The sequence below is a fragment of the Sphaerodactylus townsendi genome, linkage group LG05 (genome assembly GCF_021028975.2).
Source record: "Sphaerodactylus townsendi isolate TG3544 linkage group LG05, MPM_Stown_v2.3, whole genome shotgun sequence".
In the NCBI taxonomy this organism is placed as follows: domain Eukaryota; kingdom Metazoa; phylum Chordata; class Lepidosauria; order Squamata; family Sphaerodactylidae; genus Sphaerodactylus; species Sphaerodactylus townsendi.
This window is the reverse complement of record NC_059429.1, coordinates 5,997,388-6,021,596: the sequence shown is the minus strand read 5'-3', so window position 1 is coordinate 6,021,596 and position 24,209 is coordinate 5,997,388. Positions and strand designations below refer to the sequence as shown.

Here is a 24,209-nt window from a genome sequence, read left to right as displayed (position 1 = left end):
GTCTGCCCAAGAGCAAAGCCTCCCGCCCCCACCCCCTGGTTCCAGGCCTCCATCCCACCGCCACGACTGCGTTCATCCATCGAGCAATGGCTGGAGCACCGGACTAAAATCCAGGGCAATTCAATACTTTAAAAAAAATGTTTACATTAATTTTCTCAAAATAATTATACAGAAGAAGATGGTAAACAGGAAAACAGGACCAATATCACAAGAATAATAAACAGAAAAATACCGAACCATCAACTAAAACACCTCAACCAAATGGAACTTAACATTTTAACAAATGGACATGTAACATTAATACATTAATAATATTATTAATACGTTAATAATATTAATAACATTAATTGAGAGCAAACCCGCTGCCTTCTTTTATCGCACCTAGCATCCTATTCTTAGATGACTACATTAGCGCCGGTTCTGACCCCTACTCTGTGCTGAAAACATGCTGAGTGACCGTGGGCCAATCACACTCAGCCTGGCCTACCTCATAGGGTTGTTTTGAGGGGAACAAAGTCACCAGGTCCCCACCGTGGAGGGTGTACATATTCCCTCCCCCCCCCCCACTCTTCTGCCTCCAAATTGGGGCTGGGGTGCAATTGTAGGAGCCCTAAAGCTTCCAGGCCGCCTTTACCATGTCCACAAAGTACTCGTCACTGTTGATGGAGGCGCTGATGCCGCTGTAATAGTCCAGGAACTCTTCAGCTGTGACCTGTGGGGAAGGAGGAAGAGTGGCTTTGCTGGGGAGGGGGGCATCAGGGGGCTTGTTCTGGCTGGAGCCCCTCACCCCCCTAGTTTGGCTGCTGGGCTTGAGAACCTCAGCAGAGGTCTTTGTGCTCAGACCTGGGAGTGGGGAATGGGACACAAAATTCCCTGTCCTCTCTCTGAGGACCAGCTGCTTAGCCCCCCGCCCCCCGCCCTGCCAGCTTCCCTGCCACTCACCTTCCCATCCTTCTCAGGAGAATCAAAGCTATCCAGGAAGAAGCGCAACACCTCCTCCTCTGTCCACTCCCCGCTCTTGAACTTGGGGTGGGTCTGGCTTTGGTAGACCCCCTGGAGGTCCTCCACGGTCACGCAGCCGTCGCCGGTCTTGTCCAATTTGCGGAATGCCTCTCCAACAACCTCCTTCCTGGCTTCAGACATGGGGGGCTGTGGGGGGGCAGGGAAAGAGCGAGGCTTGTTTTCCTGCTTTGCAGCACCGCCTGTCCTTCTCTCCTCCAAGCACAGCACCTGCACTATTTATTTTTATTTATTTATTTATTGCTTCAATTTTTATACCGCCTGATCCCCAAAGGACTGCCAGCCCCCACAGCTAAGTGGAACCTGCATGAGCAAGGGCAGTGTATCTCTGAGCAGCTGATGCAGTAGAAGAGTTAGTTTGGATAGTGCTGGTTGTATGGAGAAAAAAATAGTTTTTTTAAGTCTAGAAAATAATATTTCAAAGCTTCTATTTGCTCTTGTACTTGATTTCTACTTTAACTTTTATTTCTTCCTTGGTTTTACCAGCTGGTATACAGAAATGCTGAGGGATAGGTACTTCAGTGGGGGATATGTGTTATTGTGGATATATGTGTAATTTTATAGGAACAAAACTAGAAGAAGAAAAAGAAAAGTTTGGATTTATATCCCCCCTTTCTCTCCTGAAAGGAGACTCAAAGGGGCTGACAATCTCCTTGCCCTTCCCCCCTCACAACAAACACCCTGTGAGGTGAGTGGGGCTGAGAGAGCTCCGAGAAGCTGTGACTAGCTAAGGTCACCCAGTTCAGTATGTGTGGGAGTGTACAGGCTAACACCCAGCCTCCCTGAGTAGCTTCCCACAGCTCAGGGCGTGTGCAGAGCTGGGAATCAAACCCAGTTCCTCCAGGATTAGATACACTTGCTCTTGAACCTCCTGGCCACTCAAGTTGCAGAGGAAGAAAGATGTACCTGGCCCTAAAGGTGCACAGTGGAGTCCCAAGTTTCAGCCTGTTCTATTTTTTTTAACTATGGGTTAGCGGTAGCTTTGTTTGTTTTTTTGAACAGCCCTTGATAGTCACCTGCAACTGCAGGGGGGAGGGGGTTGGGCCAGGTGAGACCACAGGCCTTTCTGGCCTCCTCTTGCGGAGCCTCAGCTCGGACTTTTTCATCCCCAATTCCTTTCAGCCCCTCATCTTCTGAGAATATCCTTTTTATTTTTGTAGGTGTTTCATGTGAATTTTGGAATTTAAAAAAATGGGCAGGTCAGGGTGGATAGAAGGAAAAAATATACAAAACAATAATTAAACTGTATTGTCGAAGGCTTTCACGGCCGGAATCACTGGGGTGCTGTGTGGTTTCCAGGCTGTATGGCCGTGTTCTAGCAGCATTCTCTCCTGACGTTTCGCCTGCATCTGTTTATTGGGGGGGGTGCCCTTTAAATGTAATATCAATATTCCTTAAATCAATATTGTGCAGGCTGCTACCATTCTTTTTTTTGGTTTTTAGGTAAATGCCAGCTGTCATCCCATGCAGAATGCGTGTGGGAGAGAGATGTCTCTCCCACCCCACTCCCTCCCAAGGATCAATGGCTGGCATTTCCCTCAGCCCTCCCCAAAAAAAAAAAAAAAAAAAGAATTGATAGCAGCCTCTATCAATATCAATACCAGGGATATCAATATTACATTTTAAGGGTTTAAAACCCAAAATGGCAATTTTCATTCTTGGTTTGGATGAGGGAGTGACTCGAAGTGGGGGGCAGGCAAGCTGCACAGCAGGTGGGGGCATCCCCTCATGTGTAAACAAGTAAAGTAAGGAGACGCACTGCAAAAGGCACTGCAGGGTGAGGGGCAGCACAGGAAGCCTGCAAAGCACAGACCACTGTTACAACACATTTTACAGGAGATGTGTGGCAGAGGAAAAACATGATATTATTTAAATATGATATGTGCACAGGAAGAAGGCACCTTTGTTAAAGGGAAGGCTCTCAGCAGCCGACACATGCCTACTCCTCACCCCTCACTATTACAGAACAGAACCACCACTTCTACCCATAGACAGCAAAAAAAAAGATGAAGACTACTACGCTGTTCTTTAACTTCTCAGAGTTGTTAAAGGCAAGTCTGTTCAAAAGGGTGGATAATAAGCCTTTTTTGTTGTTAACACATATTAGGACAAACATGCTGTACACATGACTCTTCAAAACACACAACACGTTTGTTCAAAGTGTTTCTCTGGAAAAGGCAACAGATACATCTTTAACTCTCCAAAACATACCCAGGCTGACACCAGACGTCCTGCTTTTGGCGACATCCCTTCAAATAATCACCCGTCCCGCTGGTTATTTAGAATTTTCCGATTTTTGGGAGTCACGACTGCCTCTGGGGCATTAAGGCACTCGCGTGCAGCCTCCCACGATGTATCAAGAGGAGCTGGAAACGGTTCCAGAAGGTCAGTAAGCCCTGCGCAGCACACACGGGGCTGCTCACTCGGGTCTCCAGCCACAAAGGTGACCATCTGGTCACCTTAACACAAATTGTCTCCTATTATCTGAATCTGCTTCGTGTTCACCCAAACGAAAAATCCATGTGTGGCCCTACAGAAAAAGAGAGCAATTAATTGTATCAACTGTTTTGGTAACATAAAGTTCACTTCATGCAGATGGAGACACAGAATGCCATCACACGAGATTTTATTTCTCTTTTCTTAACAACAGACTATGCTTCAAAAGTTCTAGTGCATTGACAATCAGGGAAACAAAAGGAAGTACAACTGAAAGAGGAGGACTGCGGCAGGATACTATATTGATTTTCTGTCTCTTGGTCAACCTTTTGATTCCCATGCATCTATCACTATCTAAGCCAAATAGCATTGAGCATATATGTATGAATAGAATTGTTTCTAGGTCAGCTGTATAATATGATTTATTTTGTAGGGTAAATATATGAACTTGGAGGAAAGAGGTCCTTTCGCCACTTCTATTTTCTTTGTGGGCATTAATGTATATTTCCTGAATTTTAATAGCCCTACCAATATCGCTGGGGTTCAGGAACAGCACACCTGAGTTTTAATATTGCATACCGCAACTTACATCAGGATTCCCAGGAACCGCTTGGTTAAATCCCAGTTCTTGTGGTAAAATAATTCAAAATTAAAAGCATCGCTTCATGTACTTAATGGCCTTGGAAAAAATCAAACCGCAAGTTGCATTAATCTTGATGTCAGCTCCGCTCAACCGTGGAGAGAGAGAGAAAAAGACTACCTGAAGAAGAAGAAAAATACAGAGAGGGTGAGAAAAGACTCAGACTCATGAAGTTGGTCTGTAAACATGAAGTGGTTGTATTGAATTGTTCATTTTGGTGTCAGCCTTATTAAATTGGTGAGATGCTCTCTTGACTTCTGATGGTTCACAGGCATTGAGCCTCCACACCAATAAAGAATAAAGGTAATGAAACAGATTGACCCTGAGAAATTTCAAATTTGAGAGCTGCAAGGGCATCCTTTTTGTTTTTTTGAGTAAGGTCTTGGTAATCTGTAGTGGCTTAATTTTTTTCACACTTGATTGGTAGAAACGCCAAGGAGAAAGATGAGAGAGGGACGTTTCTGTGCTTCAAAATTAACTCGGCAGTCAGGGTTATGTGCTGTGGTCCATCAAGCAGAACTGGAGCAGTCCCTCTAATGCGTCTTGAGAAACTTCCGCTTTTGCTTGCCTTGGCTTGGGCTACCCTTACATGTTAAGGGCTTGGTCCCTGGTGTGCTACTTCACCACCCCACACCCCGAGGGCTGAGGCACCCTTCTTCTTGCCTCAGACAGGGCTCACAAAGGCTACACTTGGGAGCCTCCCTTCATGGATGATAGCCCCTGTGAGTGGCTCTAATCTTTTGGGCCACCCAGGCCCAGACCTCTTTATACCCTTTCTCCAATATTGGGCCTTTCTCCCCACTTACCTTAAGCCCCACGCTTACTTGAGGAGAGGTAGCCCATAGGTCCCCCCCAGCACTCCCCACGAAAGAGGGGCGGGCGACAGTGCAGCCGGGGTCCTGGGACGCTGCTGCTGTCGCTACTCTCAGCCAGGCATCCCTGGCACTCTTTCAAAGGGCTTGATGACCCCGCCGCAGAGCACAGGGTCGGGGAAGCCCGGGCGCCACACTGTGCATGCCGCTGGGGCTGGGAATTGGGCGGGCAGCAACCCTCAGAAAAAAGGTAAGTGGGGAAAGGGCCATAGCTCCTCCCCGCAGCCCAATTCCCTGGATTCCCACCAGAGCCTCCTCCCTAACCTGTCTCCCTTTCCCCACTTCCTTTAGGGGAACCACAGACTGGACGCTGCTTGCTGATGGGGCTGGTGCAAGAGGTCTGAGCCTGTAGAGGGCCTTCCCAAGCTACCAGCACAGACTGGGGCTGTTAGTTCTGTGTTGGGTGTGGCTGGATTCCCCAGGCCTCCCCCCCCTGGGTAGCCAGCAGCCTTGCCTCCGTCCCATCCCCAGTCTTTTCTCTGATCCATGCAATCTCTGCTCCCCACCTTGCAGGCCCTGTGGCTCTTCTCCTCCCACTGTGGGCCAAAGCTGCTGCCAAAACCGCGGGGTTCTTGTGGTGGCTGCTCTGAGCCATCCCATCCCCTGGAGCTCTTGCAATTCTATTCACAGCTCCCCACTGCCATCTCCCATCTGGATAAGCTAGTGAGTTTTTTCTGGGGGGGTTCCTCCCGTGGCTGTCACTGAAGCCGGGGTAGGAGTCTGGGCTGTGATCCTGGACACTCCTGCACATGTGCAGTCAAGTTGCAAACTAACTTGAGGTGACTCCCAGCAAAGGCCGTGGGGCAAGTAGGAAACAGAGCCGGCTTGGCCAGCATTCATTTATTCAATTTTAACATTCTGGGTGCTGAGACTTTTCCAAGCTGTGCGGCCGTGGCCTGGTGCTTTTGCTCCTAATGTTTCACACCCACATCTATGGCTAACATCTCACCGCATGCTACAGTAAGGTGTGTTTCTCTCCATGGCACAGTGTGGGAGGATTGTGAGGTACGGGGGGGGTAAGGCATTTGCTTGCATCCAGGTGGAGCTCAGTTGCAAATGAATCTCCACCCAACCACATGCAAATGCGCCTCACTACACTCTGTGAGGTGGCAAACATATACCCCAATACTCACACAATCCCTCCACACTGTGCCAGTGGGATGAGAAACAGAACTTACTATGCAGTGGGTGTGGTGCCCAGGGGTGGAGGGGCATTTTGCCCTGAATGTGCACCAGGGCGGGGCATGGCAGGGGTGTTCCGGGCATTCCGGGTGAGGGAAGGTGGGGTGCTGCAGGTGCACGCCCCAGGAGCAGCTACCCCTCATGGCTCTGTTACTATGACATGCCTCTGAAGATGCCAGCCATGCATGTGAGTGAAAACATTAGGAGCAAAAGTACCAGACCATGTCCATACAGCCCAGAAAACCCACAACACTCAGCTGGATTCTGACTGTGGGAAAACTCTTTTGACAATCTGTGCTTACTCCACCCTTTCCCAACTAAGTTAAACTCAGGGCAGCTTACATATAAACTTTTTTAAGAAGAAGAAGAAGAGGAGGGAGAGTTTTGATGTATATCCCCTTTCTCCTGCAGGAGACTCCAAAGGGGTTTATAATCTTCTTTAAGTTCTCCCCTCACAACAAACACCCTGTGAGGTAGGTGGGCTGAGAGAGTTCTGAGAAGCCGTGGACTAGCCCAAGGTCACCCAGCTGGCGTGTGTGGGAGTGCACAGGCTAATCTGAATTCCCCAGATAAGCCTCCACAGCTCAGGGCAGCAGAGCGGAGAATCAAACCCGGCTCCTCCAGATTAGATACACGAAGCTCTTAACCTTCCTACTTCACTGCTGCTCCTAACACCCCAATTAATAAAACTCACAGTGTCCTGTAAAACACAAGGGAACCAATCTGAGGAGGAAAGCGGGGAAGCAAACCAGTTAAAAGTGTAGCGATTCAACGGTGTTGATGAGTAGCGGGCTTTCTGAAGGCACAGTCTCAAAACTTTCAGGGTCTCATCAGGAGACTTCCCTAATGATACCCCCCAGGTTTGGTGCAGTTTGGTTCAGGGGGCCAAAGTTATGGTACCTCAAAACTGTAGCCCCCATCTCCTATTATCTCCCATTGGAAACAATGGGGGGTTGGGATCACCCCCTTTGGGAGTCCATAACGTTGACTCCCTGAATCAAACCTCACCAAACTTGGGGGGTAGCATAAGGACAGTCTCCTGATGATACGCTGAAACTTTGGTGCCGCTAGCCTAAAAACTGCACCCCCTGCAGGCCAAAAATGGAAAACCACTAAAAATACCCAAAAATGAACCCTGCATTTTGATGCCCCCCCCCCCCAAGGTGATGCCCTGGGCAGCTGCCCACTTTGCCCAATGGGCATTACGCCCCTGAACCTAGGGAGGGAGCAGCACGCCTTCTCAAGGGCTGGGTGCAGGGAGAAATAAATGGGGTTTCTCGGCTACTTCCCTGCAGGGCGCTCTGTTTGATTCCTCAGAGTCACCGTGACTTCTGGGCTGCCTCCCGCTGGAAATCCCAACCTCTCAGCATCAGGCGTCCTAATCAGAGACAAGGCCCAAAATAGACACCAGCAGCCGCCCCAAGAGCAGTCCGCTTCCAACCCAGGACATCCGTTGCCGGAAGCCAGGAAGAGAAAAGGCCTCTCCCCGCCACCTCCCAAACAGCCTCACCTCAGACTGGCAGCCCACAAACGGTGTCAAGGCCGTCCTTTGGCAAGGCTTCAAAGTCAGAATTGCAAACACCCACCCAACCCAAATCTCCTAGTTATGGTTTTCAGTGGCGCAGGAGGTTAAGAGCTCGTGTATCTAATCTGGAGGAACCGGGTTTGATTCCCCGCTCTGCCGCCTGAGCTGTGGAGGCTTCTCTGGGGAATTCAGGTTAGCCTGTACACTCCCACACACGCCAGCTGGGTGACCTTGGGCTAGCCACAGCTTCTCGGAGCTCTCTCACCCACCTCACAGGGTGTTTGTTGTGGGGGGGGGGAAGGGCAAGGAGATTGTCAGCCCCTTTGAGTCTCCTGCAGGAGAGAAAGGAGGGATATAAATCCAAACTCTTCTTCTTCTTCTTCAGAGGGACACAAGTACGTTTCTCCAGTACTGGGCCAGTGCATCTGGTGGAAAAACCTAGAATGGCACAGAATCCTTTGGCCTTTGCCAAAGCAAGCCCCCACTCACACCCTGGGAATGCAAACTGGATCCCCGCTGAAACCAGCTCTGGTTTTGGCAAACCAAGACCCCCAGGTCAGACTGAGCAAAAAAAGAGGTCTTTCTTGAAGAAGAAGAAGAAGAGGAGGAGGAGGAGGAGTTTGGATTTATATCCCCTTTCTCTCCTTTAGGAGACTCAAAGGGGCTGACAATCTCCTTGCCCTTCCCCCCTCACAACAAACACCCTGTGAGATAGGTGGGGCTGAGAGAGCTCCGAGAAGCTGTGACTAGCCCAAGGTCACCCAGCTGGCGTGTGTGGGAGTGCACAGGCTAATCTGAATTCCCCAGATTAAGCCTCCACAGCTCAAGCGGCAGAGCGGACAATCAAACCCGGTTCCTCCAGATCAGAGCGCACCTGCTCTTAGCCACTACACCACTGCTGCTCTCAGGATTTTTTAACCAAGATTTTTTCAGCATTCAACAGTCTCTTTTGGCCCTTACTTCCCCACGTCCCCAAAAAAACCACTTTTCGTCATTGTAGTTTGTAAAGATTTTAATCATTTTGCCCCAGGAGCATAAAGGTCTAGAAACCTGAATCAGCTGGTAAAGAGATAGGAGCCGCCTGCTGGGAATCTACACAGTCGCTCGGGCCACACTTGGAAGCACCCCCACCCCCCACCCCAGCTGCTTCTGTCTGCAGGACGTGAGGGTGGTGGAGCCTCCATCTGCACGGGAGTCTCCACCACCGCAAAGCCCAGTCGGACCACAAATCAGCCCAGGCTGTTTACACAGGCGCCCAGGGGGCACCGCTGCTCCACCTGACCCCGTGAGTCTCTCTCAGCCAGTGCCCAAGGCCGGGACATGCAGAACAACCTTCACCGGACGGGACTTCAAGGGGAAGCTTCTGGAGGGAAAACGCGCCAGCCCTCCATCTTGCCGATTTTCGTAAACGTCGCCAAGAGGCCAAGACTGAGGCAGGCTGCCGTGCCCGTGCCGAAACTGTGAGCTGAAAAAGACCAAAGAGGAGAGATTGGAACAGACCTCGCAAGGACACGGCTCTCCCCTTGTGTGCGTCGGCGTCTGTCGTCCCTCACGTGTCCCCCGTGGTGGGCAGTTCGTTTTGCTGATGCTGCCTTTCATTCTACGGAGGAGTTTTTCTGGTTGTGCCTTCTTAGGACAGAATCCCCCAGAGAGGCCATTTCCAGGGATTATTTGCCCGGGGGGATCCAGTCTGCCAGATCCAGAGAAAGGACCCACTTCTGTAGTCTCTTACAGGCCAAGCACAACACACGGGAACCCTCATGAACATCATAAGTGGAGGGGGGGCTATCTTTTTAATCTGAAACATTCTTTTATAGAGAGCTGGTCCGGTGAGCCCACGGAGCCTTCCCTTCACACTAGAGGCCCTTCGAGCAAGCGCAAAACCAGTCCAGGAAGCCAAATCAGCCAAACAGCCGATGTGTTTGTCCGTCTTCGTTTTACAAGATTTTATCCCGCCATTCCACTGGAACGGTTTCTGAGGTTTCGCTTGAAGCCCTCTTAAAAGACCACAAGGCAAATTTAATAAGACTTGCAATTATATGTATGTTTTTAGCTGATGTTTTATCTGTACACTGCCCTGAGCCCTTCGGGGATAGGGCGGTATACTAAATTTAATAAATAACATAAAAAATAAAAATAAATAAAATAAAATAAAATAAAAAGCAAAATGCAACAGACCACATGGCATCAAGATGACAGCTCCAATCTGAGTGGCAGAAGTTGGACCAATGCCAATGAGGGGCCAAAGCAGAAAGCCCTGTGGCCAGTAGCCACCACAGCGCCCCCCCCCATTGCACCCATATGAAAATAATCCCCTCAACTTGCTGCTAGCATGTTGAGCCGCTGCATTCGCTCTGCACGCCGGCCATTCCATGGGGGACAAGGCTCTGACGCCCCTCCACCAAACAGCTCCGGCCAGGAACACGGCCCCTACCCCCAATTTTATCCTGACAACAACTCTGTAAGGGAGAATGGCCCCAGGCCATGCTTATCCCTTTCCCTCAGAAAGTCAGGGTGGGAATCCTGCCCAGCTTCCAGGCCAGCAAGGGGTCAGATTTTTCCCTCTGCCTCACCTCTTCAGTTCAGCCCCTCAGAACTTATCCATCCATTATTGCTCATTAGTTGTGGTAGCTCAGTGGAGACTCCAAGTTCAGAGAAATTATAACTCCCTACTGAGTGATGAAAGGAAGGGCTGACCTTTCAGGGCATCTCGGTGGCCACTTGGATTGGGACGGAGGCAACTCCTTCTGAATCCACCTTTCTCTCGACCAAGTGGTCTCTTGGACTGATCTAGCAGGCGGCTCTTCAGCCTGTATAGGAACAAGCATTCCTATCTGATACCTCAGGTTGTCTGGGCCTTCATACGTTATAGGCCAGCACTTTAATTGTGCCCAGTAAATAAACTGACCATTGGCAAAATCCCTTGAACATCTAAACCTAGTTGGTAGCCAAAAAGTGACTGTGTAAACCAGTGATGGCGAACCTTTTCGAGAGCGAGTGCCCAAATTGCAACCCAAAACCCACTTATTCATCACAAAGTGCCAACATGGCAATTTAACCTGAATACTGAGGTTTTCGTTTAGAAAAAACAGGTGGCTCCAAGGCGTGTGTTACTCAGGAGTAAGCTTGGTAGTAGTCGGTGGCTTTGCTTTGAAGCAACCGTGCAACTCTTCCAACGGGTGAATCACGACTCTAGGAGGGTTTACTCAGAAGCAACCCCGGCCGCTGGCATCGGCTTACTTGGGTAAAGAGTTATTGCTTTAGTTCTTCGCATGAAAATCAGTGGGGTTTAACAGCGCTTAACAGGGTTACCTACATTGCTTCCCTAAAACTAGGTCTTAGGTTTAATGCTAATAATCGAGCCCAGCGGCCCAGGCCAGCCTAGATGTGTGTGTGTGGGGGGGGGGGGGTAGGGGCGACTGCGCGTGCCCACACATAAGGCTCTGAGTGCCATCTCTGGCACCCGTGCCATAGGTTTGCCACCACTGGTCTAAACCTAGTTGGTAGCCGAAAAAGCGACTGTGTAAATCACAGGTGTCAAACTCGCGGCCCTCCAGATTTATGGACTACAGTTCCCATCATGCTCGCAGGGGATGATGGGAACTGTAGTCCATAACATCTGGAGGGCCGCGAGTTTGACATCTGTGGTGTAAACCAAGTGGGAGCTCTGGAAAAGCAGGCCGTCCCATGGACCACTGTCATCCACCTGGGCTTTCTCAGGGCCTGGGCATGCTTGGGCAAAAAGGGTGGCCGAGTGGGTGTGCCCGGCCGCTCTGCTCCACCAGGAGCGCTCAGCCCCCTCAGCTCAGGGTGCCCAGACTGACCTCTGGCTCCAAGGATGACCCCGGATGAGCAGCCCCCGATGAAGTAGTTCACAGGATCGTCCGGCGCATCTCGGAGCTGCGCGCTGAGGCACGTGGTCACCCCAAAGACGGCCCCTAAAGTAGCTGTTAAGAAACCCAAACATGGCCAGTGTTATTTCATTCTGCCGTGCCAAGCCCCACATGTACCCTCCTCAGGGGCAGGAGAAGCCAGAAATGGGCACACAGTTCAGGCTTGTAACCCATCCCCACATCTGCAGGCTCCGAGCCAGGCAGGCCATTCAGAAACATCAGCAACTGCAAAATACATGAAGAAGAAGAAGAAGAAGAGTTTGGATTTCTATCCCCCCTTTCTCTCCTGCAGGAGACTCAAAGGGGCTGACAATCTCCTTGCCCTTCCCCCCTCACAACAAACACCCTGTGAGGTAGGTGGGGCTGAGAGAGCTCCGAGAAGCTGTGACTAGCCCAAGGTCACCCAGCTGGCGTGTGCTGGAGTGCACAGGCTAATCTGAATTCCCCAGATAAGCCTCCACAGCTCAGGCGGCAGAGCTGGAAATCAAACCCGGTTCCTCCAGATTAGATACATGAGCTTTTAACCTCCTACGCCACTGTTACTCCCTGGTTTAGGGGTCCAGAAACTGGGGTAGGTGAACCCACAAGATTGGGCGTCACTGTGCACATTTGGATGGGGCCACAATACTTGCTAACATTAAGGGATGAGGACTTGGGGTTTTTAAAACAGCCCCTTCCCCATCCTTTTATCTGAAATGCAAACAACATGACTTCTGAGTAGCGCTTCTCCAGCCCGCCAAGCCACTCCTGCTTGCCTGTCTGCCGGAAGGCCAAGCAAATGGGGAGGAGAACCCAGCGGCCCCCTTGGCCCTAGAACTGAGAGGAATCTGCGCCTGCTGCCACAGTCTCTGCAAAGTCTTGCCAGAGGTCAGAAGACTCCTGCTGAGGCCCATAACCTGAATCCCCTTGTGGCTTCCAGCCAGGCTGACTTCAATGCTGACTCTACAGACCCAACCCAAAAAGGACCACAGGAGAGATTTCAGAACTAAGTCAGCCAAGGCACGGGATTTGCTGGCAGGGGTTTTCCTGCCCTTCTCCCGGCTTGCTCTCTCCTGGCACCCTGGGCAGTCCCATTCTTACAACCACGCAACCTTTATTAGGCATTTAAAATAGAGCGTTACCAGACATTTATAAAGTACAAATCAAGAGTACATTTGAAATGCAGACAGAAAGACTGAATGTAGCAGTATACATTACTTAGAAAGTTCTGACACTTGTAAAAGAAATTTTGCTACTTTTTCCAAGAGCACGACATCTGTGCACACACGGCGACAGGTAGCACCCAGGCAGAAGGAAGCTCACAGCGAGGCTTATCTAGAGAGCCTTGTTAAGGGGGCTGGGATTCTGTGAGGAGTTAGTCCTCATCAAATGCAGGGACTTCTAATCTCCCATACCTTGCTGCTGAACGAGCACTCCTGTGCTTCTGCAGCAGCAGCCTCTGCTTCTGCCTCCTATGCACAGCTGGCTCATCACTGGGAGGATCTGCAGGCTCCTCCATCTGCACATCATCAGGCAGGGAAGGGCTGGACGTTGGCTCTGCTGCCTGCTCTGCCCCAGGAGCAGCCAACTCTGGCTGCACCATGTTATCAGGTTCTGCATTAGAGTCCTCTGTATCCTGGTAAGTACCCGGGGGTCGACTCATGACACAGCAATGCTATACACAAGCGCACACACACACATGCCCGTTTACACTGCTTTGGCAGCAAGAAGTTTAAAAATGCATCAAGGGAGCTTTTAGGTAAATGTGGCTGTATGAATTACTGGTTTAATTCTTCAGCTTAGCAGGGGGCAGAAAAACAGACCTATTGGCTCATTCCGCGCTTGCAGAAAAATGCACTTTCAAACCGCTTTCAGTGCTCTTTGAAGCTGTGCAGAATGGCAAATTCCACTTGCAAACGGTTGTGAAAGTGGTTTGAAAATGCCATTGTTAAGAGATAAGCCACAGTTTTGACTCTGGGGATGGGAAATGGATACCCAGAGCAGGAGCAGTTTCATATACATTTTTATCCTTCTTCCCAAGGAGCTCAGGGAAGCAGACACAATGTCCCCCCACCTCCCTTTTATTCCCCCCCACTACTGCTGTGAGGCAGGTCAGGCTGAGACTGTGCGACTGGGCCAAGGTCACTCAGAATTGGCTCCCAAATCGGCATCTCCTTGGTCTGGCATTTTAACCCCTCCCCAAAGCCATAATGCCCATTGGGCAAGGTGGGCAGCTGCCCAGGGCATCACCTTGTGGGGGGCATCAAAATGCAGAGTTCATTTTTGGGTATTTTTAGTGGTTTTCCATTTTTGGCCTACAGGGTTTTTTTTTTAGTTTTTAGGCTAGCGGCACCAAATTTTCAGCGTATCATCAGGAGACTGTCCTTATGATACCCCCAAAGTTTGGTGAGGTTTGGTTCAGGGAGTCCAACGTTACGGACTCCCAAAGGGGGTGCCCCTATCCCCCATTGTTTCCAATGGGAGCTAATAGGAGATGGGGGCTACAGTTTTGAGGGTCCATAACTTTGACCCCCCTGAACCAAACTTCATCAAACTTGGGGGGTCCCATAAGGACAGTTTCCAGATGATACCCTGAAATTTTGGTTCCAATACATCCAAAAATGCACCCCCTGCAGGAACATCCCAGAAATTTGCCCAAGAATCTTTGTTCTGCATTGAGTTTTCTGTATTGCTGTCAATGGAGGTTGCAGGCTGGGGGGGGGGGCACATTTCTGAAGGCACAGTCTCAAAACTTTCAGTGTCTCATCAGGAGACTGCCCTAATGATACCCCCCAGGTTTGGTGCAGTTTGGTTCAGGGGGGCCAAAGTTATGGACCCTCAAAACTGTAGCCCCCATCTCCTATTAGCTCCCATTGGAAACAATGGGGGATAGGGGCACCCCCTTTGGGAGTCCGTAACTTTGGACTCCTTGAACCAAACCTCACAAAACCTGGGGAGTAGCTTAAGGACAGTCTCCTGATGATATGCTGGAATTCTGGTGCTGATATGTCTAAAAATGCACCCCCTGCAGGCACCAATGTCCTGGTGCAAAAAAAATTTGGTTGCGGTGGAGTGGCCGCCCATGGGGGGGCGGGGGGCATCCAACTCAGGTTTTGGCCAGGGCTACAGTTTTCCTCGTTACGCCCCTGCCCCTCCCCCATAGTGGCAAGTGTGGGATTTACCCATGGTGACTGTTGCCGTGGTGGCCCTCTGAACAGCTTGCAGGGCTGTGTCCGGCTGGAACAGAATAAGATGGTAAGCTGAACCCAGCAAGCCTATAGGGAGAAAAAAAGAGGGGGGGAGGAGAGAAAAATCAGCTTTTTAAAGAGCTAAGAAAAGGTTAGGACACAGAAAAAAAAACCCCAAAGACTTTTGCCCTTTTAAAAGAAGGCATGCAAACTTTATGGCCACAAATACCAGTATTTTGCATTTATACTGTGCAGTGTTTTCAAGTGCTTATCTTGCTGAAAATCTTTACATTGGCCTGGCAAGGTGGGTCACAACTGGGAACTTGATCCCAGCGCCGACTCTCACCTGTCCTCACTGTGGACCAAGGCAATTTGCCCCTAGAACAGTGGTGGCGAACCTACGGCACAGGTGCCAGAGGTGGCACTCAGAGCCCTTTCTGTGGGCACACATGCACAGAGTTCATCATGTGGGAGGGAGGTGGAAAATCACCCCCCCACACACACACATCTAGGCTGGCCTGGGCATGATCCTTTACCTGGGAGTAAGCTCAGTTGCTGGCAATGGGGCTTGCTTCTGAGTAAACCCTCCTAGGGCCGTGATTCACCCATTAAAAGTGTTGCACGGTTGCTTCACCAAGCTTACTCCCGAGTAACGCACGCCTCGGAGCCAACCATTTTTTCTAAACTAAAACCTCAGTATTCAGGTTCAATTGCCGTGTTGGCCCTTTGCGATAAATAAGTGGGTTTTGGGTTGCAATTTGGGCACTTGGTCTCGAAAAGGTTCGCCATCGCTGACCTAGAATGACTTGCTGATGAGACATGGAACGGGGTAGACAGGCAAGCCGCACCCCCCAATTCCTTATTAAGCAGCACCGGAGTCAGCAAAAGGAGCAACTCCTGGGCAAAAAATGTTTCGAGGTGAGGTGGCCTCTTCATGGTGACAGCTGCCTGTTGTTCCGTTACTGCAACAGCTACAATAAAGCTTCTGTACTGGGCCATTTCCTGAAGCATCCCAAGAGCCAGGATCTGCTTGCAGGGGAAAAACCGGTGGCAAGTGCATCGCCAGAGTGCAATGAAGCTGCTTGCTTGTTTCATTCTTCCTGCCTCATTCCCTTAGACACAAGGCAACTAAAAACACAATGCCCCGGGTTGCAGCGACAACCAAGAGTGAGAATGAACACTGCCAAATCTGCTTGTCTGGAACAAAACGGTCACACACCTTCCCGAATGTAGTGGTTGAAGGTGGTTTCGACACCCACCTTGATTTCCACGTACAAAAAGCTCTCAGTGTATCATGTACCAATTAATAACGAACAAAGTTTCAATGATAATGTAATTTTAATCTGAACACCTGAACTCTGAACCCACTCCTAAGAACAGCCAGATGCGGAAGTATATTTACATTTTACACATCCCTTTCAAGGCGCAAAGAGAGTTTACATACTTTAACAATGACCCTGCAAGGTAGGCCTTGTACCACAGGCAAGAGAGCCGAGGCTGAACAATAAGCTACTTGCCCAAGGCCTCCTCGTGAGTCTGTGACTGGGGCTGAGAGTCATTCCGCAGCAGCCCGGGCCATCTGGGTCGGGTTCCTTCTTCCTTGCTTCCCCTCTTACTTCCCGACCTGCAAGGGTCCTTGGGATGGGGGGTGGGGGGGCTTTCTGTTGTCTAGTGGGCTCACACCTACTCTGGCATGCCATTTGCTTGAATGGAAGAGCGGGGTGAAGTATACTTACATTTTACATATCCCTTTCAAGGCGCCAAGAGAGTTTACATACTTTAATGATGACCCTGCAAGGTAGGCAGCCTTGTACCACAGGCAAGAGAGCCGAGGCTGAACAATACGCTATTTGCCCAAGGCCTCCTCGTGAGTCTGTGACTGGGGCTGAGAGTCATTCCGCAGCAGCCCGGGCCATCTGGGTTGGGTTCTTTCTTCCTTGCTTCCCCTCTTACTTCCCGACCTGCAAGGGTACTTGGGATGGGGGGTGGGGGGGCTTTCTGTTGTCTAGTGGGCTCACACCTACTCTGGCATGCCAGTTGCTTGAATGGAAGAGCGGGGTGAACTATACTTACATTTTACATATCCCTTTCAAGGCGCCTAGAGAGTTTACATGCTTTAACGATGACCCTGCAAGGTAGGCAGCCTTGTGCCACAGGCAAGAGAGCCGAGGCTGAACAATAAGCTATTTGCCCAAGGCCTCCTCGTGAGTCTGTGACTGGGGCTGAGAGTCATCCCGCAGCAGCCCGGACCACCTGGGTCGGGTCCTTGCTTCCCCCCTTACTTCCCGACCTGCAGGGGTCCTGGGGATGGGGGGGCTTTCTGTTCTCTGGGCCGCAGGTGGGCTCACACCTACTCTGGCCTGCCATTTGCTTGAATGGAAGACCGGGGCGGGGCGGGGCGGGGGGGCTCCTCACTCGAACGAAGAGCCGCCCCCTCGACCCCCCCCCCCATCCCGCTCCCCAGACTGCAAAAGGCGAAGCGGAGGTCAGGCGGCCGCCCCGGCCAGAGAGAGGCGGCCTGGGGGGAGACACGCGAGCTCCACCCGCCCCCCGGAGCCCCCCGGGCCTGGAGAGCCGCCACCCCCGCCCCCCGTCCCCGCCGCACCCACCCAGGCCGGCTCCGAGGCGCGTGAGCAGCCAGGCCTTGCGCGGACAGTCGGTGCCCTCCGGGATGTCCCAGTAGCCGGACATGATGGCGGCGACCCTGCCCGCGCCGCGAGACTCGGCCCAGATCCCGCGAGACGTGCCGCGAGGGGGCGGGGCCAGCGCCGGCCAATCGGCGCCCGAGGAGCGGCGGGGCTTCCGCCAGCCCCGCCTCTCCCGGGCAGGGGCGTGGGGCGTGGCCGGAAGAGCGGCCCTCCCTCTTCCGGCCGGGCCATGTCCTCCGAGCGGGGCGCGCCGCCGACGCCGGTGCAGATCCGCGAGGCCAACGCCCACCTGGCGGCGCTGCACGGGCGCGTGGCCGAGCTGGAGCGGCGCTTGGCGGCGGCGGAGGAGACGGTGCGCGGCCAGGCCCGGAGCCTCATCCGCAAGGACCACGAGCTGCGCGCCGCCCTGCAGGGCCTCGGCCACCAGAAGGACCGGTGAGAGGGCGGGGCCTCAGTACACCTGGAAAGGGAGTGATTTGTGCGCATGCGCGGTCAGGGCCCCACGCACAGAAGGCAGCTTTGGAGAAGACGCGTCCTTCCCGGGCAGCAGCCACTTCCGCACGGAAGCTCGCGCGGGAGCCGCAGGTTGAAGCTGCTCTTGCCGCGGCGCGACCAGCCCCGTCAGAAGGAAGGCCCCCTTCCTCCCTCCCCCCCGCCCGCCACCACAGTGGCAGAAGCAGCAGAGGCATGGGTCTTCAAACTATGGCCCTCCAGATGTTCATAGACTACAATTCCCATGAGCCCTACCACTTGGCCATGCTGGCAGGGGCTGATGGGAATTGTAGTCCATGAACATCTGGAGGGCCATAGTTTGAAGACCCCAGAGGCCTTATGGCTCAGCCCGACCTAGTTGAGGACCCCTGGATGGAGAGGAAGAGGCAGTTTTGGTTCCAGATTCCCAGGCACCACCTGTGGATGCGGAGCCTGTCCAGCCGTTACTTCCTGCAGGACCAGGTCCCCAGGCTCAGGCAGAGCATGCCGGCTGGGATCCACTGTGATTCCCCAGCAAGAGCTTAGCCCCGAGATTCTGCACAGTGAGCCAGAAGGGATCCTGCCAGCCCCACCTCCACCACCCCGTCTCCAGAGCCCCAGGAGCAACGCAGGAGGCTGCATGCTAGGTTACAGCAGAGGAGATGCGGTAGCAGGTTAGCAGCCATGGGGCAAGCTGACTTAGAAGAAGAAGAAGAGTTTGGATTTATATCCCCCCTTTCTCTCCTGCAGGAGACTCAAAGGGGCTGACAATCTCCTTGCCCTTCCCCCCTCACAACAAACACCCTGTGAGGTGGGTGGGGCCGAGAGAGCTCCGAGAAGCTGTGACTAGCCCAAGGTCACCCAGCTGGCGTGTGTGGGAGCGCACAGGCTAATCTGAATTCCCCAGAGAAGCCTCCGCAGCTCAGGCGGCAGAGCTGGGAATCAAACCCAGTTCCTCCAGATTAGATTCACGAGCTCTTAACCTCCTACGCCACTGCTGCTCCTAAGTCCTCACAGGAGCCAGACTGAAGTAGCCCAGCTGCAAGAGGTCATTGCGCAAGAGACTGGGCGGCTGGCTGCAGCTGAGATCACTGGTGGCTGCAGCTTTGTGTTTCAGTTTGCAGGTCACTGTTCCTAGCCTCGTGTATTCATTACACAACTGCACCCTCTGAATCGCTGTGTCTGGACTGTTGGTTCTTGGGGCCGGTCTCCGACAGCTGGTGGGATTAGGCAGGCAAATTGCATTGCAGCCGTGTGGTGAGGTGGGGCTGCACTTGTAATGGGACTGTGGTAAAGACCCTCCTCCAGAGGTGAGCCACGTTCTAGTGCAGTGATGGCGAACCTATGGCACAGGTGCCAGAGGTGGCACTCGGAGCCCTCTCTGTGGGCACACGCAAACAGAGTTAATCACGTAGGGGGGCGGAAAATCACACCCCCACACACACACATCTAGATTCTAGACTGACCTGGGCCACTGAGAACAAGGTGCGTGCACCACGGTGAGCACGGAAAACTCGGCTGGCGGGCCTGGTACCTGTGCTCCGGGTGGCTGCTGCCTGGGGGGGGGGGGGCACAGAGGAGGCAGAGATGCTAGAGAGGCACAGAGCGGTGCACGTGGGACTTGCTGGAGGCTAGAGCAGGCTGGCCCCTGCTCGAGCAGGTGGGGCGGAGGAAGAGGGAGCCAACCGTTTTTTTCTAAACTAAAACCTCAGCATTCAGGTTAAATTGCCGGGTTGCCACTTTGCGATAAATAAGTGGGGTTTGCGTTGCAATTTGGGCACTCGGTCTCAAAAAGGTTCGCCATCACTGTTCTAGTGACTTCTGGCTCCCAGTTCCAAAGTGGTTGTGATCTTGATGGCAGTTAATTGACAAGTGGACAGGGCTAGTTTGAAGGAGGAGTGTGTGTGTGTGACAGACCCAGGTGTGCTTGGCTGGCATCTCCTAAAGCTGCATGGCAACGCAGTCTGGGGAAAGATCAAAGAAGGGCCAGAGAAACCCCTGGAGGTACACAGGTGCCACTATGGTGCGGTGGAGAAAATTCCCGCTTGCCAACAGAATTGTCCATGGGGCAAATACATACGAGGAAACCGCCATAGTCTTCCATGGTTTGGGTTCGGCTGAGCATAATTGGCTGCAATCCTAAAAGAGGCTTTCCTGGGAGTAAGTCCCAGTGAATAACTTGGGCGTTGCATCTGAGTAGACCTGCTGAATGCCCTTAAAGCCATTCTGAAGAACCGCTGGAGCCCATCCTCCTTTAGTTATTTCTAACACGTTTCCTTATTACAATAAACCTACAGCAGTGGAAGCTGACAGGGACGTAATGAAGCATTTTGCTGTGTTTTTGCAGCCAGATTCTTTGGTCTCCTTTTTTGAAAAAGTCACTGAGGTGATCAGTGCTTCAAACAGCGGGTTAAGCCGGTCAGTTAAATTTGTTGCCTTTTTGTGATGTAGCTTCCCTGTCCCTTTATTTATTTATTTTATTAAATTTTTAATCACAATATACAATGAACAGAAAAAAATACAATTCCAGGTTGTGTTTACATAATATAAAACATTAAAAAAATATAAAGACATAAAGAAAAGAGGGGGGGGAATTTTTTTCCTCACAGAAAAAGAAAAAAATATAGTGCATTGAAAACGGACTTCCAGCTAGTAAAACATAGGATACGCAATCCAATATCGATAATACATTGGTACATCTCAAGTTTTCAATTATATATCATTTTAAATTATTATTACATTAATTCTGACCTACTAACTATATCAACAATTAATTAATCAGTTATATTTAATACTTAATCCAGCGTTGTATCAAAGAAAATGTCCTCTTGGTTATCTATTTATCAGCTAGCCACTATGATCTAAAAAGAAGGGGGAAAAGGGAAGAAGAGAAAGAATACAATAAGAAATCTGTATATAGTCAAAATTTATATTTTATATAGTGCTGTACAATTTTTACTTATTCACTTATCAGAGATCACAGATCATATTTCATGCATTTGTATTCTAGCTGGAAATAATCAATTAAAGGCTTCCAGTAGCTCCCTAAATTCTGTTGTCTCATAATTGTCGATAATTTATCAATATTCAAAAAACTTGACATTTTAGAGAGCCAATCTTTCCCATTTGGTATATCTGGTGCTTTCCATAATTTAGCATATACCATTCTGGCCGCAGTTATCCTATACAGCAGGATTTTTTCATGTTCTTTATGCGCACTTTTTGGTAAGATATTTAGTAGAAAGCATTGGGGAAGGAAGTCCACTTTGTATCCCAAAATAACATTTATTAAACCAGATATCTCTGTCCAATACTCCTTTGCCGATCTTCCCTGTCCCTTTAGCTTGGGAGCAGCCAAGATCCCCATCACACCCTGGGTCTCGTTTATTGGTGTAATGACCTGATTCTGATTCCGGGGCCTTTCTCTTTGCAGGGAGATTGCGGCGCTGGAGGAGAAGCTGCTGTCCTCTGAGGAGGAGACGCAGAAGCTGCTGGGGCTGCTCCAAGACAAAGACACCTTGATCCTGCACCTGAAGCACAGGAGCCGCCTGCTGGACAAAATCTGCCGCAGCCGGCCCGTCCTGGACCACCTGTTGGCATACATGGCCGAAGGGGAGCAGCTGAGCCCCGTGCCCGCGACCCAGAGCAAGGGCAGCGCTCTGGACTGTGACCACCTCCTAGAGACAGGCTGCACCTGTCTTGGCTTGGACTCCAAAGACTTTGCTCTTGACAATGATCAAGAGTCAGGCAAGAGTGTGTTTGGGACGACTGTGTGAACAGGCCCCAGTGGCCGTGATCTCCTGGGACTGAGATCCACAAGCCTGTTAAGCGGGATCCCCCCCCCAAATGTCTTAAACCCGTGGTGGCGAACCTTTGGCACTCCAGATGTATTGGACTACAATTCCCATCATCCCCTGCCAGCATGGCCAATTGGCCATGCTGGCAGGGGCTGATGGGAATTGGAGTCCATAACATCTGGAGTGCCAAAGGTTTGCCACCACTGCCTTAAACCCTGGGAACTCTGCCTCGATGAGCTTGTGAATCAGCAGAACCCTGCGGTACTGAAATCTCCTTCAGGAATAGTTGGGAACGATCAGTGCCTCAAACCTCTTCCCCGATCCCGGCAGTGGAGGGAGCTGCACATCCCCCACCCCGCAGCCTTGGAAAAGTCGCTGATGAGATTTGCCCTTCCCTTGGCACAACTCCCTGTCTTCTGTCACCTGCAGCAAAGCCCCCCAGCGGGTTGGATGAATGGATGCGTCTGGGCTTGCACTCCATTGTATATATATATAAATGTGATTCATCTGTGTGGGACCCACTGGAGCTGAGCTTATTCAGACCTCCTGGCCACTTTCTTGGTCGTGCTCCGGGGGTTTCGGTTCCATACTGGTCCAACGGCTCTGGTCCCTGCGTTTTGTTTTGTTAGGGGGAACGGGGTGTGTGTGTTTGAACGCTTCTTCTGAATCGGGTCTTCAAACTATGGCCCTCCAGATGTTCATAGGCTACAATTCCCATGAGCCCTACCACTTGGCCATGCTGGCCGGGGCTGATGGGAATTGCAGTCCATGAACATCTGGACGACCATAGTTTGAAGACCCCTGTTCTGAACGGACTGCTGTTCGTTCAAGCCGAAGAACGCAATGCAGAGAACTCTGCGCTTGTCCGGTCGCCTTGGTGGCCTTTCACCCCGTCTCCTTTGTTAGTTTTTGTGTTGGCCAGAACCTTGGAGTGTTGTGTCACACCCGGCTGTGCTCGTGGAGGGGGCGGGACTAGCGCTGCATGTCACCTTCTGGAATATTTAAAATGGGACAGATTCTCCTGGCTGCGTTTGACAGACTCGCAGCAGGAAGCCGAGCGTTTGTGGACAGGCTGCTGTAGATACGTTCTCATCGCTCAAACAAATACATTATTGAAGATGCCCTGCTTTGTGTTCCCCTGAACCGCCTGCAGCTCCTTACAGTGTGTGTACCCAGAAGCCTAGACGGCCAGCGGTTGGTGGAGGTTTGCAGACAAGGCCCAGCGGGACAGAGCGAGCAAGGGTATCTCCACTTTCCAGAGTTCCTTGCAGGGAAAGTGGTCCTTACTGGAGTTTATTAAGTCGAGCAAGCATAATAATGCAGGAATGCTGTGTCACTTTGAAGACTAACATGTCAGGTGCCCCCAGGTTCCAAAAGGCTGGGGACCGATGGGTCTACACCAGTATAAGCAGCCACTGATTCTGCTTCCGATGCTGGTTGACTTGGACTTCCTTCTTGTGTCATTCTCACTTCCTAAATTTCTGTCCCTACTGCTCTTGTTCTCCGATTGTTTTTGGTCACCGGACTGCTTTAAAGAAATGCAGATCTATGACGAGACGGGTTCTGTTCCCAAGTGCCTTTTTTGGAAGCCAGCCCCGTTGTATCTGATGACGCTGACTCCCCTGTGAGCACCTTTAGGTCTGGGCTGTTCCTCCCAGGTGACTGTTACCACAGCAACAAGCCTAGCTGGTTCTTCCTCAGCCTTTCCTGCCCTACAGAAGCAGCCACCAAGCTTTAAAGTGCCTACATCTGACTTGGATTTTGTTACCCAGTGGCCTTTTTTTGTTGGATGCAAAATAAACATATTTTGGAATATTGTTCTGCACTTTTGTCTGCCATTATTGTTCCTCCTCCTTGACTCTGTCTGGCTAAGTACTAGCTGAGGTCTGCTAAGATCAGGCTAATCTTTTTTTATAGAGAGAGAGAGACAGAGAATTCATTGACAGCCCTGTTGCTGAGATGAGGCTTGGGTGCGAAACACCCTCTGTTGCATGCAGAGCATTTTAGGTTCAGTCTGTTGCTAAGGGGAACCCCCCCCCCCCACCCCCCCCCCCCCCCCCCCCCCCCCCCCCCCACCCCCCCCCCCCCCCGTCCCCCCCCCCCCCCCCCCCCCCCCCCCCCCACCCCCCCCCCCCCCCACCCCCCCCCCCCCCGCACCCCCCCCCCCCCCCCCCCCCCCCCCCCCCCCCCCCCCCCCCCCCCCACCCCCCCCCCCCCCCACCCCCCCCCCCCCCCACCCCCCCCCCCCCCCACCCCCCCCCCCCCCCACCCCCCCCCCCCCCCACCCCCCCCCCCCCCCACCCCCCCCCCCCCCCACCCCCCCCCCCCCCCACCCCCCCCCCCCCCCACCCCCCCCCCCCCCCACCCCCCCCCCCCCCCACCCCCCCCCCCCCCCACCCCCCCCCCCCCCCACCCCCCCCCCCCCCCACCCCCCCCCCCCCCCACCCCCCCCCCCCCCCACCCCCCCCCCCCCCCACCCCCCCCCCCCCCCACCCCCCCCCCCCCCCACCCCCCCCCCCCCCCACCCCCCCCCCCCCCCACCCCCCCCCCCCCCCACC

The 24,209-nt window shown here is 52.2% G+C and overlaps 3 protein-coding genes across 5 annotated transcripts; 1 reads left to right on the top strand and 2 right to left on the bottom strand.

Annotated features, from left to right (window-relative positions):
• On the bottom strand, window positions 1-2,126 carry CAPS (calcyphosine). Its single transcript, XM_048496674.1, has 3 exons — window positions 2,037-2,126; window positions 943-1,230; window positions 1-712 (listed from the first exon to the last, which is right to left on the bottom strand). The coding sequence occupies exons 1-3, from the start codon at window positions 2,124-2,126 to the stop codon at window positions 611-613; spliced, it is 480 nt and encodes a 159-aa protein (XP_048352631.1). The 3' UTR covers window positions 1-610.
• A 6,546-nt stretch (window positions 2,127-8,672) lies between these two features.
• Window positions 8,673-17,502, bottom strand: NDUFA11 (NADH:ubiquinone oxidoreductase subunit A11). The gene is made up of 4 exons (XM_048497403.1): window positions 17,345-17,502; window positions 14,730-14,822; window positions 11,500-11,622; window positions 8,673-9,140 (listed from the first exon to the last, which is right to left on the bottom strand). The coding sequence occupies exons 1-4, from the start codon at window positions 17,424-17,426 to the stop codon at window positions 9,025-9,027; spliced, it is 414 nt and encodes a 137-aa protein (XP_048353360.1). The 5' UTR covers window positions 17,427-17,502; the 3' UTR covers window positions 8,673-9,024.
• A 62-nt stretch (window positions 17,503-17,564) lies between these two features.
• Window positions 17,565-23,468, top strand: VMAC (vimentin type intermediate filament associated coiled-coil protein). 3 transcript variants are annotated; one of them, XM_048497400.1, is made up of 3 exons: window positions 17,565-17,818; window positions 21,288-21,694; window positions 21,838-23,468. In XM_048497400.1, the coding sequence occupies exons 1-2, from the start codon at window positions 17,613-17,615 to the stop codon at window positions 21,628-21,630; spliced, it is 549 nt and encodes a 182-aa protein (XP_048353357.1). In that variant the 5' UTR covers window positions 17,565-17,612; the 3' UTR covers window positions 21,631-21,694; window positions 21,838-23,468. The 3 variants fall into 3 exon arrangements, with proteins under 3 accessions (XP_048353357.1, XP_048353358.1, XP_048353359.1); XM_048497401.1 differs by having other exon boundaries at window positions 21,288-21,711; XM_048497402.1 differs by lacking the exon at window positions 17,565-17,818 and adding an exon at window positions 17,845-17,968.
• Window positions 23,469-24,209: the final 741 nt, after the last annotated feature.

What these genes read in the sequence shown, in the direction of transcription:
- CAPS (XM_048496674.1), bottom strand. Translation starts at nt 2,126, where the DNA reads ATGAAAAAGTCCGAGCTGAGGCTCCGCAAGAGGAGGCCAGAAAGGCCT. An exon ending in CCTCCCCCCTGCAGTTGCAG is followed by an intron (nt 1,231 to 2,036) that starts GTGACTATCAAG and finishes TAAATAGTGCAG; the next exon opens with GTGCTGTGCTTGGAGGAGAG. An exon ending in CTCCTGAGAAGGATGGGAAG is followed by an intron (nt 713 to 942) that starts GTGAGTGGCAGG and finishes CCTTCCCCACAG; the next exon opens with GTCACAGCTGAAGAGTTCCT.
- NDUFA11 (XM_048497403.1), bottom strand. Translation starts at nt 17,426, where the DNA reads ATGTCCGGCTACTGGGACATCCCGGAGGGCACCGACTGTCCGCGCAAG. An exon ending in GCGCCTCGGAGCCGGCCTGG is followed by an intron (nt 14,823 to 17,344) that starts GTGGGTGCGGCG and finishes TTCTCCCTATAG; the next exon opens with GCTTGCTGGGTTCAGCTTAC. An exon ending in CACGGCAACAGTCACCATGG is followed by an intron (nt 11,623 to 14,729) that starts GTAAATCCCACA and finishes GTTTCTTAACAG; the next exon opens with CTACTTTAGGGGCCGTCTTT.
- VMAC (XM_048497400.1), top strand. Translation starts at nt 17,613, where the DNA reads ATGTCCTCCGAGCGGGGCGCGCCGCCGACGCCGGTGCAGATCCGCGAG. An exon ending in CTCGGCCACCAGAAGGACCG is followed by an intron (nt 17,819 to 21,287) that starts GTGAGAGGGCGG and finishes TTCTCTTTGCAG; the next exon opens with GGAGATTGCGGCGCTGGAGG.